General features: G+C 40.8%; 1 protein-coding gene across 4 annotated transcripts in view; it reads right to left on the bottom strand.

The window, feature by feature from the left end:
- Positions 1-18880, bottom strand: part of zc3h3 (zinc finger CCCH-type containing 3) — a 353231-nt gene that overhangs the window by 95094 nt on the left and 239257 nt on the right. The window contains exon 12 of one of the 4 annotated variants that reach the window (XM_069922186.1): positions 1593-3075. The exons of 2 other annotated variants lie outside the window; for them this stretch is intronic. In XM_069922186.1, the coding sequence (XP_069778287.1) occupies positions 2951-3075 (125 nt within the window). In that variant the 3' untranslated portion in view covers positions 1593-2950. Of the gene's footprint in view, positions 1-1592; positions 3076-18880 lie in introns of those variants that run through there. One more of the 4 variants, XM_069922185.1, reaches the window with a different exon arrangement.

The raw sequence follows: 18880 nt of genomic DNA, 5'->3' as shown, positions 1-18880 counted from the left end.
AACGAACATGTATATCAAGCTGCAAGAGAATAAAAATGATGAAATAAGCTATAAAACCCAAACAAAAGTGGGAAAAAGATTTAAACATAAAGATAAAAAATGAAATATGGGAAAAGTTATGCTCTGGAACTATGAAGAATATAATAAACACGAGGTTACGCATGATAAAGTATAATTGGTTATACAGGCCCCAAAAGTTAAATAAATGGGATCTAACATTATCAGATAGATGTTTTCGCTGTAAGAAGGAAATGGGAACAACATTATATGCAATTTGGACATGTGAGAAAGTGAAAAAATTTTGGGAAGATCTAAATCAGATATTAAATAAAATCACAAAAAGCAACATACCAAAAAATCCAGAGATCTTTCTTCTAAATAATATAAGAAGAAAAGAATTAGACCTCAAACTGAATGAAGCACAAAAAAGATTTATTATGATAGCCTTAGCTGTAGCAAAAAAATGTATAATGTCAACTTGGAAATCAGAAGAGAGCCTCAGAGTACAGCAATGGTACATGGAAATGAATAAATGTATTCCATTGGAAAAAAATAACATATGATTTAAAATATAAAGTCACATTATTTGAACAAATTTGGGAACGGTACATGGAACACAACAGAGAGGGCCTACCGCAGACCTCCACCCCCTAAAATGATAGAATGAGAAAAAGACGAAATGACTTGACCCAGTGTGCAAAAGTAGATGACACAATTTTCTTGTTTATTTTCATTGTGTAATGACATTGTTTAATGGTTTAATTGTATTGTTTATGTTGAACGTTAAATAGGTTTGGAGGGGGGTAGCGGGGAAAGGGGGAGAAAATGCCACTGTGTATATTTAAGAGGTAAATGTTTGTATGTATTTTGAATGATATGGTTCACAGTGTGAAAAATTTAAAAAAAATTGTACTTTCACAGCTCAAAACTTTTAACATAATAACTTTTGCTGACACAGCAACATGGGTTGGGGTGGAATAAAATCAAATTGAAACTAAGACAGATATTTTTAAACTATATAAAATCAAAGGGCAGCAGTAAATCCTCAATGAAATGGTGTTAAATTCATTTTATGTTGCTTTAAACAAGGTGTTAACTGATATATTTCAAACAGGTTAACGTACTTTCCAAGTAGATTTTAGAAAATTTCAATCAAAACCATCAGCTAGAATTCAAGGTGGAATTTCACGCCCATGAAATAACAGTGGAACTGTCTTGTTATAAAGATATAACGAACTTGCGCAAGAGTTTAAAAAAAATCAGAATTCAATCCATACTTTACCAGCACCCCTTTCCCCCACATTTATTTCACCTCTTGTTAATTTAATAGAAATTATATTTAAACTATAGTGAATTGTCTAAAGTTATTACTCTTGAATATATTCAGACTACTTCTGAAAACACTTTCTTGGGAGGTGGATATAAACAAAGTTTATTTGGGGAAGTAACGTATACTGGCATTGATTCATAACCTTTTAGCTAATTTATGTAGAATCAGTAGAAATCATTCAATAGCTTTTCCCAAAGTAAAACACATACATCAAAAAAAATGCATGGTGATCACTAAGTTCAGCAAAATAATCAGCTTAGCCCAAATGTGCAGTGGAGAGGAATGGAGACTGGCATATTTCTAAAGGTTTTTTTTGAATTTACGTTGGAGAACCATGGCATACCATTTTTGTTATGCCCTTGTCTGAGTATACATCAAAGTTTTCTTATTTCCTATTGAAAACACCTACGTGCTTCATTTGTACCAAGTTTCCACTGATCCCAGGATTTCTTTACGAGTGTGCCTGAATGGGATAAGGAAGGAATCCCTTAGCTTAACCATATAACCATATTACAGTTTATGGCATGGAAACAGGCCATCTCGGCCCTTCAATTGCACGCCAGTTCACTCAAACAATTCCATTAGATCCGCCTATTCTCCACCCATAGCCCTCTAGCCCCCTCCTATCAATGTATATCTCCAGCCTTCTCTTAAATGAAAGAATTGATTCTGCCTCAACTATTTCCTCCGAAAGATTATGCCATTCAGCCACCACTTTCTGAGTGAAGAAACATCCTCTAATGTTTCTCCTAAAATTTTGCCCCCTTACCCTCAACTTGTGTCCTCTTGTTTCAACCTCCCCTGCTCTCACCTCTATCAAATCCCCTCTCCTCTAACTGCATTTTTAAAAAATGGGGCACATCATAGTAATCTGAAGTGGAAACTAATTCAATCCCTATTCCCCAACAAAGGATAACCCAATTATCATTCCTTCTTCCTCAGCCACGGAAGTTTTGAGGCTGGGAAACTTGGCACAGACTGGGGTCAAAAAGTAAGATTCTAGCTTGGAAAGTGAACAGGGACTCAAAATGCAGGACTAACACAGAAAACTCACGTGCACTAATGGCCTTCACTGGCCAGAAGTCTACACAGTAGGAACCATGGCTGGTGATACAGTACCAGGAAGACGAGGCCAAGTGGTGGGAAGATGGGTTTATAAAAGCAGGGCTGGGAAGATCAATAAATTAGTCTTGACATCACTTACACATGTGTGCGTCTTGTTCTTCTATTGCTCTGCAGTAGCGTCGTGCTACATTGGTGACCGCGACTGGTCCAAATAGAATTCGGACCCGAAAATGACCGACCCGTCTAGGCTCCACACAGTTTTACTAAAACTGCCAACGTTCTGGACATTGCAACCACTGGTGTGGGTTGAACAGATAAAAGCTCAATTTCAACTGCGGCGGATCAACACTGATTCCACAAAGTACTACTACATGGTGAACTCACTAGCCCAGGACACTGCAGTAAGGGTTGTTGATTTTCCACAAGAATCTCCAGAACAGGGCAAATATGAGGCCCTAAAAGAGCTAATAACCTGCACTTTCAGGCTCTCAAGGCGTGATTCCGCTGCCCGTTTGCTTCACATGGACGGCCTGAAAGACAGGGCCCCACCCGTCCTCATGAGCGAGCCTTGCCAGCTTTTTGAGCAGATTTTTCTGGAGCAACTGCCTGAGGATGTCTGACTGCTGCTGGTCGACGGACTTCAGCGACCCCTGGAAAGTTGCAGCCCGGGCAGACGTGCTCTGGAAAGCAAAGCGGGACAATGGCGTATCAGTAGAGCAAGTTGCTCGACCCCACACGCTGCGGCCAAAGAGGCTACATCCACGACATTAAGGAAAGTGGTCTCTCCTGATGCACAATACTGTTTCTACCACCAATAATTGGATATGTCGGCAAGCTAATGTCGTCCCCCGCCCCCCGCATGTTTTAGGGAAATGCCATGCCCAGCTGTCGCTGATGGCCATGCAAGCCGGGCCTGGCCCTGAGGGCAGCGAACAGCAGCAGCATCTGGATTTTCGGCACCAACACCATCCTGCTTCATTTCGGCGACAGCCCTTTCATGTAGACCTTCACTCTGGCAGCAATGGCACAACCACTCCTGGGTGCAGATTTTCTGTGGGCGCACTTTCTACTGGTAGGCCTGAAAGGGCAGCGGCTGTTACATGCCAAGACTCCAAACTTTTTCCCTGAGTGAGGCAAAGCTACCAGACCCCCACCTTGACTCAATTACCTTCTCAGGCAATGATTTCATCTGCATCCTAGCAGAATTCCCCTCCATAGTGGCACCACAGCTGAGGTCAAGCACAGAGTGAGGCACCACATTCTCATGCCAGAGCACGCCGCCGCCTCCCTCCAGGAAAACTCAATCTCGCCAAGGAAGAGTTCAAGAATTTGGATGAGATGGGGATTGTGCGGCACTCTGACAGCCCTTGGGCCTCCCCGCTGCACAAGTGCCCAAGGCAGCAGGAGATTGGAGGTCATGTGGAAACTACTGACATTTAAATGAAGCCATCATGCCAGACAGATATCCTGTACCATCCATACAAGATTTCACAGCAAATCTAAAGGGGGTCTGCATATTTTCCAAAGAGACCTCATCCGGGGCTATCACCAGATCCTGGTCCACCCAGTCGATGTCCAAAATACCGTTCTCATCACCCCATTTGCCCTGTTCGAGTTCCTGAGGATGCCCTTCGGACTCAAAAATGCAGCCCAGACATTCCAGAGGCTGATGGACGCAGTGGGACAGAATCTCAAATTCGCATTCATCCACCTAGATGACATCCTAGTTGCCAGCCATGACCCTAAGATGCACACAGCCCACCTGCGACGGTTATGTACCCACCTGAGTGACTTTGGCCTAACAATCAACCTAGCAAAATGCCAGTTCGGGCTCAAAACCATCGACTTCCTGGGCCACAGGATTAACGGGCATGGAACAACATCGCTGTTGGAGAAGGTAGAGGCCGTCAGGCACTTCATCAAACCTCACACGGTTTCCCACTGTTTTGTACCAGCAGCGGCCCGCATCATGTGCCCCCTGTACACATTAATGGCAGAGAAGAAGAAAGAAATCACCTGGGATAAAGTAAAGGAGGCACTGGCTAACGCCACATTGCTGGTGCACCCCAGGACAGATGCCGCAACAGCCTACATCCATCCCAGCTGTTGGAGGAGAGCTAGAACAATTGGTCATGGGACAATGGCTGCCTCTGGCTTTCTTCAGCATGAACCTTTGACCATCTGAGCTGAAATACAGCACCTTTGACAGAGAGCTCTTGGTATTGTACCTCGCAGTTCGACAATTCCGCTACTTTCTGGAAGGAAAACAATACCACTGATTTTTGCATTTAATAAAGTGTCTGATGTGTGATCGGCTTGGCAGCAGAGGCTCCTGTCAGAATTCGCCACCGACATTGAGTACGTAGCCAGGAAAACCAACGTGGTGGCTGATGCATTATCACAACCAACAGTGCAAAGCGTACAGACTCTGTCCCAGGGAATAGACTATATGGCCTGGCAGAGGCGCAGCATGTGGACGTATCCACTCCCACCCCACAGTCTGGAGGCCACTAATTTTTGATGCAGCACACAACTTGGCACCCTCGGAATCAGGACAACTGTTCACATGGTAGCTAGCAGGTTCGTAGGGCACGGCTTCTGGAAGTAGGTCAGCTAGTGGGCCAGAACCTGCACCCTGACCAGACGTCAAAAGTCCAACAGCACACCAGGGCATCTCCCCACCCCCCACCCCCAGTCGTTCGAACCAGCACGAAGTAAGTTCAGCCACATACACATAGACATTATGGGACCACTGCCAGTGTCCCAGGGGGGCACAATACCTTCTGACAATGGTTGATTGCTTCAGAAGATGGCCGGAAGCAGTCCCACTAACAGAGACAATGATGGAGGCTTGCACCAGAGCCCTGATAAACACTTGGGAGGCAAGGTTTGGAGTCCCAGAACACATGACTGTGGACAGAGGCACACAGTTCACCTCAAGTCTGAGGGCAGCACTAGCAAACCTACTAGGGACAGAGCTCCACCATACCACAGCATATCATCCCCAGGTAAATGGATTGGTGGAGCGGTTCCACAGACAACTAAAAGTGGAGCTGATGGCTTGGCTCAAGAGACCCAACTGGTCGATCGAGTTTCCGTAGGTCCTGCTGAGGATCCTTACAGTCCCCAAAGAATACCTAAGTGCCTCAGCAGCAGAGCTGAGTGTATGACACACCTTTGGTCGTTCCTGGGGAATTTGTGCCCACCACCATACCTGGACAAGCCACGTGTAGCAACCCTGGAGAAGCTCAGGGAAAAGCTGGGTACTCTGGCCCCAGTGCCACCTACACAGCATGGGCAAACAAAAACTTTCATCCTCAAGGACTTGAGGACCTGGAAGTACATCTTTGTCTGCAGGAGAGCATACTGGGCCCTGTTACAATGGCCATATGAAGGACCGTACAAGGTGATCAGGTGGAATGGGCCACATGCTGCCTCAAACCAGCACACCTGGATACCAACCAACCAGTCAACACACAGCCATCACGTCGCAGGGACAAGTGGCCAAAGCAAAGGCAGACCACAACTGAAGATGACAGCATCCGCATCGCCGGTTCTGGGAGGGAAGAAATCATGTAGTGGCCTGCTTCCTGGCAAGCGAACCAGCACTCAAAATGGCGGACTAATGTGGCAAGCCCGCACACATTAATGGCCTTCGCTGGCCAGGAGCCTGTACGGCAGGAATCACGGCCAATCAAAGGTCAGCTTACGGGTGAGGTCACATTCACCCTCAGAGGTGGGATACCGGGCTCAGTGGTGGGAAGCTGGAACTATAAAAGCAAGGCAAGGGAGATCAATAAATCAGTCTTGACTTCACTTACACCTGTGTGTGTGTTGTTCTTGTGTCCCTCTCTGCAGTAGTGCCTTGTTACAAGATGACAATTAATCAGATGGCAACTTTATCTTATTGCACATTGCCACAATCGTGAAGACGGCACACCAATGGTTCAATTTTCTAAGAAGTTGGAGGAGATATTGAAATGAGCCACTGCCTCAAGGTGGCAGCCAATAATATAAAGGATCCCTATGACTCCTGGTTATTTCCTCTTACTGCTACTTTCAGGCAAAAGGTACAAAAGCCAGTACCTAAAGATTGAAGAACAGTTCTTTTCTTTTTTTAAAAAGAAATAACATCTATCAGGCTCTTGAACCGTCCCAAATTACTGCAACTACCTACTACTCCATAAACTACTCCAGGTCCAGCAAAAGATCTCTCTGTATTATTGTATTGGTATATTTATCGATCCTTTATTTATTATCGTCTTTCTGTCTTTGCAATATGGTGATAATTTAATTTATACTATTGTGATTGGTGTGTCTTATGTACCTGGTTGACTGCAGCAAGCAAGAATATCTGTATTTCTGCAATGATGATAAACTTTCATCTCATCTCTGCATTCCAATTGATTCATAGTAACCTGCTTAGCAAGAACTTTTCTACCTCCGCTTTACAAATATTCAAAGACTGTTTCTACTGACATTGAAATTAAGACTCATAAACCAAATGGAAAACCTACTCCTTCCTTAACCTACCCCAAGTTCTGAATTCTCCCACAAAAGAAACATCTTCTTCTGATGAACCTCATCAATATCCATCAGATAAACAACATTCCGTTTGATATCTTGATTACGGATTGCAGTCATATGTTTGAACTCTGCAAATTTATGCACATGGTCACCCAGATCCCTCAGCACATCATGAAGTGAGTGAAAGTGAAAGGGACTGAAACTATAAAACAGTGGACAAAAGTAATTCTGACCTTAACTCTCTCAGACTCTCAACCAAAAAAAATAGCTTGTGCTGATGTATTGGGAATCATGCCAAAAGGCAAGGACCATGGTTATTTAGGGGTTAAGATTAAAAGCTTATTGATGAATTATTTTTGCTAATTTGATAGCAGATTTAGTCTGCTGGCACAACAGTGGGTAGGAAGTTTGGGAAGGGAAGCAATCAGGGAGACCAAGAGAAAGAGAAAAGGAGGAAAAGACAGGTACGTAGAAAGAATGAATTTCATATATGCAGTAACATCCTCATCAGAGTTAAGGTGAAATAAAGTTTAGTATAGTAAAACCCCTGTTATCTGGAATTCAATCAATCGGCAGCTTCAAGCAACCAGCAAAAACAAAACACAGAAAATACATAGGTAAAAATATGGAAGTTTAAAATTGGTGCACCTTGCCGCTAGTTTGCCAATTCACACAACATGCAATCTCAAGCAACTGGAAAATTCACTTATCTGGCATCTACCAATCTCCATTGGTGCTGGATACCAGGGGTTTAACTGTACCAGTTATTTGCACAAATACAAGTTTGATTTTTGCAGACAGTAATGACTTATTTGAATCTGGCTGAGGGAGTAAATTTGGCCACTTCATCACAAATACCTTGTCTTCTGCTGGAAGATCTTTGATGTCCACTGAATAATAAAAGCAGGCAGACAAGATAGTGAAATAATGAAATACACAAAAGATCATGAAATAACAATTCATTTCGAGGATTGCATTTCCAACAATGTAGAACTCCTTCAGTATTTAAATGGTGGTATGAAAAAATGCTTGAGTTTGAACTTAAAACTTTTTGAAATGGCAGAAAATGCTATAACTGCCAGGATCAAGGGAAGTGTAAAAGTGAAAAATAAAGCATAGAGCTACAGCAAAAAAAATCACCAAGTCATTTTATATCACATTAAATGTGTATTAATCATCTGAATGTTGCTTACAGAAGTTGTAAAGAAAGCATGAACTGGAAATGCATAGTTCCTATATAATACTGTGCAATGTTTGCTGTTCTGAAATAACATTGGTCGGTTTCAACTCAATTTAGTCTCTAATTGCAGTTACAGAGTAGTCCAGGTGGTAATGGATACTAGGTGTTCCCGACAGACTGCATGAAGTCGAGGATTTCCTGCTCTTTAGAGAAATCTACAAATGAAAGCAAATGCCAATGCTCACTCTTCTTGATTTTGAGGACTAAGTAACAAGTTCAGGGAAGTCCTTCTAAGGAGTTTGAATGATCTCTCTCCAAAAAACAGGAACATTTTCAATGTGGATGAGGTTGTAACAGCAGCAGGCTGGTATTATCCTGAAGCTAGGAAATGGAGATTGACCATGGTTCTGACTTCAACAGACAAAGCAGTCCAGGCACATGTTTGTGGATTTGCAATTGAGGTCAGAGAAACTTGAGGACTTGTTTGACTGTTGGCCCTTCAAGCAGTAGTTTCAAGGGAAGACTGAACTATAAATTTTCAGGTTTATAATATTGCTGCAGGTGAAACTGACACTGTGTACATCATTTGGGAGAATTTTACATTGGGAATAAAAAGTGGGGGAAGAATGAAAATTTTATTGAAATGACATCACAAATTTTGTGAAAGGAAATTAGTTAACTTCCCAGAAATATTCACAATATTATTTCGGGTTAACTTGATTTTCAAAATGTAAACCACCATTTATTTTTTTGGATTATGAGAACAAATTGCTAACTTCTGATACTCTGTCAGAATTTATAGCAATATTACCTTTCAACAGTGTTCCCTCATTTTTCACCAATGAGTAGCTAAATTTAAAAAAAGTGCAACATTTATTTTCACTCTTATCTGAAAGTTTATGAAAACATTCTGAATGCTGATGACATTATATCATGAAGCTTGAACATGAAGGACCAGAATTACTTTAAATGACATATTTGCTGAAGCACACTAGATTAATGTCTAGGTTTATGATGATGTGAATTCAATTCACTTGGACTGCTGTGCCTAATATCTTGCAAAGCACAAAAACATCTTGCTTATAAGGAAAAAACACAATTTACTAAGGACTGAGGTGTGCACAAATTATAAAGTACTGATAAAGGAAACTTTAACTGCTTTAATTGTGTTATGGGCTGAAAATGGGATGCATTTCTTAAGAGTGTGATATTTCTAATCTTTAGACTTCATTGCCTTCTATGCTTTCTTTAATTTCTCATTTTAGTCAATTTTCAGGTTATAAGTTAAATCTTCATATGAGTGAGTTTTTTTCTTTGAATAATTTAACTCCTTTTAAAATTGTAAGAAATCAATTTACCTATTTAGGTGTAACAATTACTAAATACCATAAAAAATATATTCAGAGAAAATTTTCTCACCTTTATCAAACATGTGAAAAAGGCGCTATAAAATTGGTCACCCCTTTCTTTAACATTGGTTGGTCGAATAAACTCTATTAAAAAATATATTATGTATATTACCTAAATTTGCCTGTTTTTATTCCCGTCTTTTTTTTTTATTTCCTTTACTCAATTTTACCTTCTTATATATGGAAGAATAAACATCCTCGCCTAAATAAAATCCATTTACAAAAATTTAAAAAGAATGGTGATTTAGCTTTACCAAATTTTAGGTTTTATTACCGGGCAGTCAATATACTAAACCTTACATTTTGGTTATAATAACTGTGAAGACTGTCCAATGTGGATATCTCTGGAATCTAATTCTGTTACAAAATTTTCTCTCATTTCTCTTCTTGGATCCTCATCTCTTATATCTCAAAATAAATTAGCTTATAATCTGGTGGTTAAACATACTTTGAGGATTTGGATACAATTTAGAAACATTTTAGTTTAATGAGATTTTCTCTCTCTAGTCCTATTTTTTTCTAATTATTTCTTTAAACCTTCCATGATTGATGTAACTTTTAAAGAATGGTACAGATTAGGTATTAAATGTTTTAAAGATTTATTTGTCGAGGGGAGTCCCACTTCCTCTGAACAACTTTCAGTTAAATATGGCCTACCAAATATTCGTTTGTTTCACTATCCACAGATTAGAAATTTTTTACAATCTCAATTACATACATTTCCTAAGAGGAATGATAAGAATTTAATTGATGTAATTTTTAATTTACAGCCTTTATAATGGTTCAATATCTAACATTTATGATATGTTGTTGGGAATAAGAAAGGATCCCTCAGACAAAATTAAAATAAAAGCCTGGGAACAGAACCTACAGCTTTTAATTCTTCAAGAAACTTGGAAAGTAATTTTCAAATTGGTTAATACCTCTTCTTTATATGCCCAACACTCTCTCCTACAATTTGAACAAGTCCATAAGGCTCACATGTCCATGTCAAACTATCTTATTTTATGTGGATGTACCTCCTCGTTGTGATAAATGCAACAATGGAGATGCTTCATTGATTCATATAATCTGGACATGCCAGAGTCTTGAGAAATATTAGATTAAAGTATTTCAAACTTTCTCTGCATTTTTATAGTTTATTTTAAACCAATCCTTTAGCTGTTTTATTTGGAATTGCTGGAGTGAGTGACATAACATTAATGACATCTGAGCTACATGTATTAGCTTTTATTTCTCTTATGGCTAGGTGGGCGTTGTTGCTCAAATGGAGGGAGATTACCCCACCTAATCATGCTCAATGGCCACATGACGTCATGTCAAGTTTAAATTTAGAGAAAATTAGATGCTCAATTTCTAATTTGAATTTAAATTTTCAAACACTGTGAGGACCCTTTTTGAATTACTTTTATAATCTTTGATTTGTTACAAAGATAGACTAATGAGGTTATTTATCTCTCTGATAAGAATTCTGTCTTTTTTTTGGCCAAACAGCTTCTTTCTTGGTAATGAGGTTAGATTTTCCTTTTTTATAATAAAATAATATCAATGCAACATAATCTGTTTGATTAAAATGTAGAGAACCTTGGATGAAATTATATGATTTAAGTGTAATCTATCTTTTTGAATTTTAACATATGTACTTTGTATTTTTGGATGTGAAATTTCAAAGTTAATAAAAATATTGAAAAAGAAATAGGATCTCATTGAAACCTTACTGAATATTGAATGGAATGGGAGAGTCTAGGTCCAGAGGGTGTAGCCTCAGAAGGAAAGGACATCCCTTTAGAACAGAGATGAGAAGGATTTTTTTTCAGCCAGAGGCTGGTAAATCTGAAATTCATTGCCACAGATGGTTGTGGAGGCCAAGGTCATTAGGTAATGGAGGTTGATAGATTCTTTATTAGTAAGGGAATCAAAGGGAATGGGGAAAAGGCAGGAAAATTAATTGAAAGGAAGAATGAATCAACCATGATTCGAATGGTGGAGCAGACTTGATGGGCTAAAGGATTAATTCTGCTCCAATCTCTTATGGTTTTTTTTTTCACCTGTATTTATCATAATTATAACATCTAAATTAGTTAAGCAGAAGGTAAAGGAATAATTACATTCAAAAATAGAGTTTTTAAAAAGAAGAATTATTTTGGTGAAATGAAGTAGAATTTAAGTTGAATTCCTGCAGAATGAAAGGTGACTTGAAAAGACAAGGGAAAATCCAAGGAGACCATGAGATTAACTTGCCAGGTAACAAAGTGGATTATTGATACATTAACAAGACAAAAAAGGGTGTCAAAGGAGTTATGGAAAGCAATTAGTGACTGAAGGATGCATAAGACCAGGTTGAGATACTAGGCAATTACCATGCATTGTCTGGCAAAAGAAAGCACTTTACTGAAACTATTAAAAATATCCAGGTTTCAGGAAATATGTTCTGAGATAAAAATAAATATGGTAGCAAAGAGGCTGGAAACAATCAAAGTAAACAAGGCCCTCAACTCAGAAGGGCTAGATCCCAGGTTACTGAAGAGAGTAAAGGTAGAAATTGCAGAGATGCTTTAAGATGCAGGAGGAATACATAAGTCCGTAGGAATACAAATTTGAAGTCTACAAAGAGAGCTTATGTTAAATCTGGCAATTACAGGCCATCTGCTGAACTTTAGATATGATGAATCTTGGTAATAATAATCTGGGAGAAAATTGCTTATTTCTGGATAGGCATGGTTCAGTGGCAGTGCACCTAGTGCAGCAGCCTCATAACCCAATGCTGGTAACTAGCTTCAGGTAAATAACTAAGTTAAATTAATATCCCTTGGAGATCTACCAACTGCAATCCCCAATTGCAAGCACTTGCTAAACACAAATCCAATTTAACTTTAACACTTTCACAATCAAATTGCCATTTAACCTCCTTCATCTCATTAATACTCCTCTCTCCTTCCCATGACCTGTTTTCCTTTCTGTTCTCTGTAATGAGGCTAATATATTAGAGAATGCTGTAGTATTAATTACCTTGAGATGACTGAACAATTTCCAAAACAATGTTTCCAGTTGTGTGTGTGTTAGAAATGATGAGGCACAACTTGAAACTTATTGGTCAAAAAAGAAACAAGTGAAAGATTCCTACTGCCTCCCAACATGTGTTTCCTGGATTTAAAATGCATAGTCAGATAAACTGGTGATACAGATTTAAAAGCAGCCTGTGCCAGTTCGCCCACGCAACAGGCAAACCAGCTCATGGAATCACGGGCAAGTCCACGGCAGATCTGACTGTAAGAACTCCGCGTGTGGGACAAGCCCACAGCCTGGCAGCTGGGAGAGGGTTCTTAAGCTCGTGGCTTTTGAACCAGTAAAGCAGTTGGTTCAACTCACTTTCGACTCTGCATGGTCTTTCACTCGCTGCGCAGCTAGCGCAATTACAATGGTAACCCCAATGGTCCAAATGGCATTTGGACTTAACGATGACTGACCCAAGCATGCAGATGCAGTTTCACTGAAACTGTTGACTTTCTGGACCTCACAGCTTCAGGTCTGGTTTGAACAGGCTGAAGCCCAATTCCAGGTCAGGCAAATTGTCTCAGACACCACTGTTACAGAGTTCTGCGTTGTGTATTGGCCTATGTATTGTGTGGTTCTATGTTAAAAAGTGACAGTTTGCCTTAGAGAGCCAAGGTTAAGGTGGACTATTGAGAGAGTGGGAGACAGACTGAGCATGTGCAGAAAATGAAAAAAAAAATTATGGACTTGGAAGATAAACTATCACTGTGTGGTGCTGTGGAGTGTAAGGAGGCCCAGAGCATGAGTCATGGTCTGGAGGACAGTTCAGAATGTTGGGATTTCAAAAAGGATGAACATTCCGAAGGCAGCCAGAAGGATCCGGATCAAGCCAGTGGTTCCTCTCTCTGCAAGCAACACAAGACAACTTTGAATTTTGTGCTCTTTCTCTCTCTCAAAGATCTTTTGGCTTCAGTTTACCAAACAAATTGAATTTTGTTTATGATCTTTGCTTTGGTTGAGATCGAAGTTTTGTGAGTCTTGTGTGTTTTGTGTCTAAGTTTTACTGTGGGCTGGTTGGAAATATAACTTGGACTTTAATTACATATGTTATATTTAGGCTGGGGAATTTATTAGTTTTACACTGTTAAAGAAATTTGCATAGGAACCAGTGGGCATTGTTATAAAAGGGGGGGTGGATTTTGAATTAAAGTTTGAAGGTGAATTTTTGTTATTAAAGTAATTGTTCATCTTTACCCCTGTGTGATATGCCTTCTTTGTGGTTGCTAGTTTGATCTTGTAACACTACAAAGTACTACTATGCGGTCAGTTCACTTGACCAGGAAACAGCTGGCCGCATCATTGACTTCCTACACCAGCCACTGGTTGTGGACAAGTATAAAACAATTAAGGCGATCCTGATCCATACTTTTGGCCTCTCCTGTCACGAGGACATTGTGTGGTTGCTGTACATGGACGGCGTGGGCACCAACGCGCCATCGGCCTTAATGAACGAGATGTTGGCACTAGCAGACAGCCATAAACCATGTTTACTGTTTGAACACGTCTTTCTCAAGCAGATGCCAGAAGATATCTGCCTCCTCATTGCTAACAACGATTTCAGTGACCCAGCAAAGTAGCGGCCCATGCAGATATCCTGTGGCTCTCCAAGCAATATGGCAGGGCCTCCATCGTGTTAGCCTCCTTTACTTATGGGACAGACACTCCGGGCGAATGTTCCTCATTAATACAGGGGCTGAGGTTAGCGTCTTGCCCCCCTTGAGCCACTACGTGAACCATCTCACTATAGTTGGGTTTCAGCTGTTTCATCTGGTTGTTTATGCTGCAAGCAGTGTTGGAGACTATTAGATAATTTTGGTAATGATTTGTGAATTCCATAAAGGCACATTTCCATTACACTAACTGCCATAATGTCCTCATTCACCTGAATGTCTTCATCTTTATATCTTTGAACATTTCATCTTGATGCTGAAAAAATTCTTATTGTCAATAGCTGCTCAGTTCTGGCATCCTCTCCATACCATTGACAACACTGATAAATAAGACATTAATAACTGTGATCAAACCAACCTACTTCCCCCTCTGTCTTCGATCAGTGGTTCATCATCAGTTCTCAGGTTTGAATAGATGGATGGGTAAAGTGGAATTGAAGACAGCGGGTCAGCAGGTATGAGGGGCAGATGACTTATTCTCATTCTTTGTTATGTTCTTAATATAGACTAATTTTAGTGTAGAATTCCACTTCTGAAAACACATCATGCAAAAAAATGTTAAATCAAACTCCTTACTCTCTTTCAGAATAAGATACAAGGGTACGAAATAATATCTTCGAGTAGGGATGATCTAAACATTTATGCTGCAATTAATATTACATAAAAGCAGGTTGCACCAATGGGAACATACCACTTCCGTGCTTATTTTGCCGCTGAATTTCTTCACTATCTCATTGCAATTCATGGGATCTCACAAATTGGCTTCTATGGCTGTGTTAAAAATGCTGCAAAAATAGACAACAGGAGCTGGAGTAGGCCATTTGGCCCGTCGGGCCAGCACCGCCATTTTAGATCATGGCTGATCATTACCATCAGTACCCCTTTCCAGCCTTTGTTTCCTTCAAAGTGCCCACAGAAATGACTAACCCAGCTGCCATAGCAGCTTAACTAAGATCACTGGTGAACAGTTGAGGCAAACAGGCAAAGAAGTTTTCAGTCCACTGAGTAAACAAAATCCTCTTAGTACCAGCAGCCTTGACATCCGTGCTACAGGAGGAATCACTGAACAAGGGTTCTTCATCTAATTATTATCTTGAAATTCCTGGCTGAAAGTGTGATGTGTGGACTTTGAGGGAAGCCAGAATGAAACTGAACTGTGATCGTTTGGCCTGCTAGTATTCAATATGGGAGCTAACGAATCAGTGATTGCTGATTTCACAAGGAGGGTAAGGTGCTTATGAAAATGCACACCCTGGTGTTAATACTTATATAACTGGTAAAAACATTAAGAAAACTGGGGTGAGGAGAGAAAGAGGTTAATACAAACAGTTCTTTTGGATATATTATAATTTATTTATCATAAGCCTTGCAGTAAAATGCTTCCTTATCTGAGTTATTATCTGACATTGGCACAACATGATAGCATCCAAAAGCTATCAATTACTTGAAGAAAGTCTATTTTATCCCCTGCACACCTTATTACCTTTGCTCCAGTGATATGTCAAACAAATCTGTTCAGCTGTTAAAGTGTGTGCAGCGATGCTGCGAAAAGCTGGTAGTGAACTCCTTCCATTATGATTATGACCATGAAAAATGACAATAAAATGGCATGTGTTAGAATAAAATGGCAAGAGCTTGCTGCCTGCCGAGCTGAACAGTTGTTTATAATCATTCAAAGTGGCATATCTCTGGAAAATGTTTACAAAAGGAATAATTTGGGAGCAAAAAAGATCAACCCTTATCTTCCTTCTCAAGCTACAAGAAGGACAAATGCTGCCTTTTACACATCACTAAATGGGCAACCAGGAACCAGAAGCATTGCTCATTTTCCCAAAACTTTGGCACTCTTTTGTGAACAAATTAAAATACAAATAATTAAATCACGACATGCTTAAGATCAGCAGGAAGTACAGTCATCTTGAAATTATTGTTATGCTGGCTTAAGAATATTTTAATTGATGATGAAATATTGAAAATGAGAACTGTCTCTGAAAATGGCAAGCTCCTTCAGTTCACTGACTGGGTAGTGACTTAAAGCCGTGTAAACGACAATAAACCATTGGAATCACTAGTCTAATCATTTAGACTTGGAATATCAGTCATGCAGCAAGGAAACAGGCCCTTCAGCATATCATGTTCATGCCTGCCATCAAGTTTCTGTCTATACTCATCCGATGGAGAGATGGGCTTGGAAGTCGAAAGGGCCTGTTATCATGCAGTATGTCTGTCTGCATGTACCTGTATGTACAGTATGCATGTCTATTTCCCAGCACTCAGCCCATAACCTCTATGCCTTGGTGCTGATAGAAAGATCTCATAAATTTGAGTACCAGCCCCTCCATTTTCTCAGGAAGTGGTTTTAAACTTTCAACCACACTCTTTGAGAAGATAAAAAATCTTCAAAAATTCTCTGAATCTTCTACTGTTTAGCTGTTTTCTTCTGGTTGTGGATACCCTTGCCAAGAAGAAAAGTTTATTTTTCATTATTTCCTTCTTAATTTTGTACATTTCAAACAGGTCTTCCTTCAGCCTTCTCTGCTTCAAGAAAAAAAAACAGGGAATGCTGGAAATGGGTCAGGCTAAATGTTTGGAAAGAATTGTAAAATTAATATTTCAGGCCCATTAAGAGCCTAATGAGTGACAAAGGTAGTTAGGGTGGTGAAGGTGGCATTTTGCATGCTTGCTTTCATCAGTCAGGGACAAGAATTGAGACATCATGTTACACCTGTACAAGATATTGGTGAGACCACACTTGCAGTAACCCATGCAGTTCTGGCCACTAGCTACAGGAAACATGTCATTAAGCTGGAAAAGGTGCAGAAAATATTCAAAAGGATGTGGCTAGGACTCAATCAACAAATAATGTAGGAATTCAGTGGGTTAGGCAGCATCCATGGAAAACAATAGACAGACAACGTTTCAGGCCATCGATCAGGAATTACAAGAACTGGATGGACGCTCGACTAAAAGGATTGGGGTGAGGATGGAGCACAGGCTGGCAGGTGAGAAGGGGAAGAAAAGAAAGAGCTAAGAGGTGATGGGGGAAAAGGCAGAAGGCTGAGAAACATTCACTCTGATTGGAGGAAGGTAAGGCAGTTGAGGGCCAAAGGGAGGAAGGACCAGGTGACAGAGAGTGAGGATAGCAAAGAAGAAAGAGAAGAAAAAGAGGAATGGGGCCAGAGAGATAAGATAAAGCCATTTGTTGGGGGGAGGGGGAGAATGATCCACTGGATATTGGAGATTGATACTGATGCCGTCTGGTTGATGTTTGTCCAAGATGGAAAACAAGGTGCCATTTCTCCAATTTACAGTACATTTGGTGCGTTTAGTACGTTAGGCCATGGACAGTCATGTCAGTGTGGGAATTGGTAGTGGAAGTGAAGTGGCTGCCCAGTGAGAGATCCTTGTTGATGCAGCGAACAAAGCAGAGGTGCTGAACAAAATGATTCCCCAATGTGTGTCCAGTCTCCCCAATGTAGAGAAGACTGCATGGGGAGCAACAGATGCTTTGAGTTTAAAGAGTGACTGAAGCTGTTTTCCCTGGAGCAAATGAGGGTGAGGGGTGACTTATAGAGGGATAGACTTATAGAGGTATTTCTTTGGTTTGGTTTCGCAGACGAAGATTTATGGAGGGGTAATGTCCACGTCAGGTGCAGGCTCGTTTGTGGCTGACAAGTCCAATGCGGGACAGGCAGACACGGTTGCAGCGGAAAATTGGTTGGTTGGGGTTGGGTGTTGGGTTTTTCCTCCTTTGTCTTTTGTCAGTGAGGTGGGCTCTGCGGTCTTCTTCAAAGGACGTTGCTGCCCTCCGAACTGTGAGGCGCCAAGATGCACGGTTTGAGGCGATATCAGCCCACTGGCGGTGGTCAATGTGGCAGGCACCAAGAGATTTCTTTAGGCAGTCCTTGTTCCTCTTCTTTGGTGCACCTCTGACACGATGACCAGTGAAGAGCTCGCCATATAACACGATCTTGGGAAGGCGATGGTCCTCCATTCTGGAGATGTGACCTACCCAGCGCAGTTGGATCTTCAACAGCGTGAATTTGACGCTGTCGGCCTCTGCCATCTCGAGTACTTCGATGTTAGGGATGAAGTCGCTCCAATGAATGTTGAGGATGGAGCGGAGACAACGCTGGTGGAAGCGTTCTAGGAGCCGTAGGTGATGCCGAACAGGAGTGTGGGTATGACAACGGCTCTGTATACGCTAATCTTTGTGAGGTTTTTCAGTTGGTTGTTTTTCCACTCTTTTGTGTAGTCTTCCAAAGGCGCTATTTGCCTTGGCGAGTCTGTTGTCTATCTCGTTCTATCCTCCAACAGCCAGCTCCCCACCATGACTACCAGCCCACCCCCCCCCCCCCCCTACATCTCCATCGGGCACATAAAACTCAAAACGGTCAACCAGTTTACCTACCTCGGCTGCACCATTTCATTGGATGCAAGGATCGACAACGAGATAGACAACATTATAGAGGGATATAAAATCATGAAAGGCGTTGATAAGGTGAATGATCACAGTCTTTTTCTCAGGGTAAGGGAGTCTAAAACTGGAGGGCATGTTGAGAGGGAAAGGATTGAGAGGATTTGGGGTCAAGTTTTATTTGGTTGCAGGTATATAGTACAAGCTGCCACAACATGTGGTAGAAGT

Source organism: Narcine bancroftii, chromosome 2 (genome assembly GCF_036971445.1).
Source record: "Narcine bancroftii isolate sNarBan1 chromosome 2, sNarBan1.hap1, whole genome shotgun sequence".
NCBI lineage: Eukaryota > Metazoa > Chordata > Chondrichthyes > Torpediniformes > Narcinidae > Narcine > Narcine bancroftii.
Note: the sequence above shows the minus strand (reverse complement) of the source record. Positions and strands in the feature narration are given on the sequence as shown.